We start from the raw sequence: 2,946 nt of genomic DNA, 5'->3' as shown, positions 1-2,946 counted from the left end.
ATTTGGAGAGTTCCCTAACTGCTGACTTTCCTAGTGCAATACATCTTCTGATCTACTGACTGCTGGAACCAAGGGTATTGATTGTGAATCCAAGTAAGATGAAATTGTTAACAGTTTCAATCTTCTATTCATCTTTATAATATTGGTCCAGTTGACTTTCCTAGTCCCCACATAATTTTCAGCACTGCTAAGCATCAGTGCTATCTCAACTAACTAACTCCTGAAGAAAATTAAAATTGAGGATTGTATTTAATGTCAGTGTGTTAATACACTTCATAGGAAAAGAGAAAGTTGTTGAAAAATAATACATCGATAAAAGCAAATTTTCTATCATTTATTAATTATTTAAAATTCATATGGATCAATTAAAGACTTTTCAAATGTTTTCTTTTTATGGTTTGAATGATTACAAACATTTGACTTAAAATGATGTGTCCAGCAATGTAATAACTTTGAAAAGAAAGGAATGCCTGGTAACAACGGTCAGAAACATTCCAATTTAGTGGTCCATATATTTCTTTCCTCTTAAAATCTAAATTTTTGCTTTATAATTGTTTTCTGTGTGCAAGAACAAAATTCTAAAGGACTTTGACATGCAATGGGTATGTTCAACATTCAGAATGAGTAGCTCCCATGCTCACACTGAACTCAACATAAGGCAAAAGCCCAATATTATACTGATTCTTTGGCTCAGTGTGTTTATAAAGCAAAGTAATGTGGCAAGCCTAACTGAAACAAGCCTTTGTTCTTGCCAGCCTTTGATTGCTAACACAGTTGCAAGAAATTTAACCATCAACTCAGATGAAATATGCAGCTTTAATTTGCAGGAAAATTTGTTTCCTGAATGCAAGATACACACATGAATCTGTTTCTATAATTGTCATTTTGGCTTAGGAAAATGAGAAAGTAGCATTTATGTTTTAAAAAAATCTTTCTGCCTCCTTTTATGACTATATCTCATTGGGAAAACAGTAACCCCGGCATATTTAATTCGATGAAATAACATGTCTTTTACTCTTGGCAACTTCATAGATTTTGCCACAGATTACAAAGTGACTGAATGGTTAGTGGTCATGAAATTATCCATATCACAAATATTGGGATATATTTTAATTAATCAAGAAAAGCAAGCCTTTGGTAACTCTAGTTATTGTATGCTACAATACAGAACAAATTACCAACAACCATTCCTGTACTAACTACAACATGGCCAGACGTTATTACTCTAACGTTTTGATGTTTTCTTGTTTCCTACAGTTCCATTTGATTTTCTACTGCCTTTAACATCAGCAGGGAAATCTACAGAAATCCTTGTCCTTGAAGAATTTTTAAGCAGTTCTCATTCTTGTCATCTGATATAAAAATAACCTTTCCAGCAAATAAAATTCCTGGAAATAGGAATAAGTCAAGGTTGCTTGATGACTACCACACAGGCGCCAGCTCTTCCAATATTCAAAGAAGCCATCTGTGGAAAAAAGATGAAATGCAATTTAAGGTAAATGTTACTATCAATGGAGAATATATTAATTATAAAATATTTTAAGTGCTTATATACTTGACATTTTTTAAATGTTCTTTCTTGCATTTTCCAATTTTAGCTACAAAGAGTGCAATAAAAATTGAACTGCTATGTTGTATTGGGAAAATATACTGTACAGCATCTCTCCATAGTACTAAAAAACAGTTATGTCACTTTAAAGATGACAGTGATCTTGACCCAAGTTACGCTATTTTTCATTGTTTATTATACATCTGAAAATTAGACAATGAAAGAGCATGAGTGAAGAAAAATTGATGCCTTAAAATTGTGGTGGTGGATTGGTGGATAAGAGTACTGGATATCTCACAGATTACAAAATGAAGAAACAAATCTATTTTGGAGGAAATACAATCATGGTACTTTATATAGGCAAGAATGGTAAAAATGTATCTCATATACTTTGGGCATGTTTGGAGGGAACAGTCTTTGAAAGGACTGAGTCATTGGAAGGACATCATATTGAGAAATATGAAGTGTCAGAGAAAGAAAGAAACGCCTGTGATGAGATGGATTGGCCTATAACAATGGGCTGTCAGAAATCATGAGGATGGAGCAGGATAGGACGAAGTTCCAATCTGTTTTTCATGGGTCATAGTTGACTTGGTGGCACATAATGACAAGGAAAAGTTTAACGCTAAGAAAAATCAAATGATTTATATATTAAAATTTTAAAACCCATCTTACAATTCAACATGATATAAATGTTGAAATATTTTTAGTGAAATGAAGCTGTTATAGAAAAGTTTCCTGCTAAGCATCGTTTTGGAGCATGCCTTGGTGTATGTGTGATGCTATTTCATAGTAATAGTTGAGAGAATATTTTGGATGAAAGATCCATTACGCTCACTGCAATTTTTGTGAAGTTATTTCCCCAGATATTATACTGAATTAAAAGTTATTCATTTATTCTAGACATAGACAAGAAATGAACTAACTTCAATATTTTGCCATAAATAGGTCATAATCACAGTTGCTATAGGCTTTATAAAAAAAAAAATCACCCAATGGCATTCAGTGAGATGAAAACGGAGTTTTTCTTTTAATAACAGACTATGAAATTGCCTAGGAATATATTAAAAACAATAATTTTTCAGAGTTTGTAATGAAACTTATTCCTTGGAGGTAAGCCAGTTTTTTTTAATAAATTGAGCTTTTTTATATCAGTGATTCTTTATTACAGTTTTCTAAGAATAATTTATGCATATAAAATATGAAAGAGGAATAGATAATACAGGATATTATTTCAAACAGAAATGAATGTTAACATGTAAGAAATAAAATAGCTTAGAATATAATAACTTCAGATAACTTTTGTTTTATTGATTGAGAAAGGACATGATTTAAGTCTCTATATAGGAGAATTGATACCATTTTACACCAGATGTTAAAAATATATTTAATATTAT

At 31.4% G+C, this 2,946-nt stretch overlaps 1 protein-coding gene across 2 annotated transcripts in view; it reads right to left on the bottom strand.

Moving 5' to 3' along the window:
• Window positions 1–313: 313 nt before the first annotated feature.
• KLHL1 (kelch-like family member 1) overlaps window positions 314–2,946 on the bottom strand; it is a 544,822-nt gene continuing 542,189 nt past the window's right edge. Inside the window, exon 10 of one of the 2 annotated variants that reach the window (XM_006882715.1) lies at window positions 314–1,465. In XM_006882715.1, the coding sequence (XP_006882777.1) occupies window positions 1,406–1,465 (60 nt within the window). In that variant the 3' untranslated portion in view covers window positions 314–1,405. The remainder of the gene's footprint in view (window positions 1,466–2,946) is intronic. The other variant, XM_006882714.1, reaches the window with a different exon arrangement.

The sequence above is a fragment of the Elephantulus edwardii genome, unplaced genomic scaffold (assembly GCF_000299155.1).
Source record: "Elephantulus edwardii isolate Elephantulus edwardi_28Jun2011 unplaced genomic scaffold, EleEdw1.0 scaffold00023, whole genome shotgun sequence".
NCBI classification, from domain to species: Eukaryota; Metazoa; Chordata; class Mammalia; order Macroscelidea; family Macroscelididae; genus Elephantulus; species Elephantulus edwardii.
Note: the sequence above shows the minus strand (reverse complement) of the source record. Positions and strands in the feature narration are given on the sequence as shown.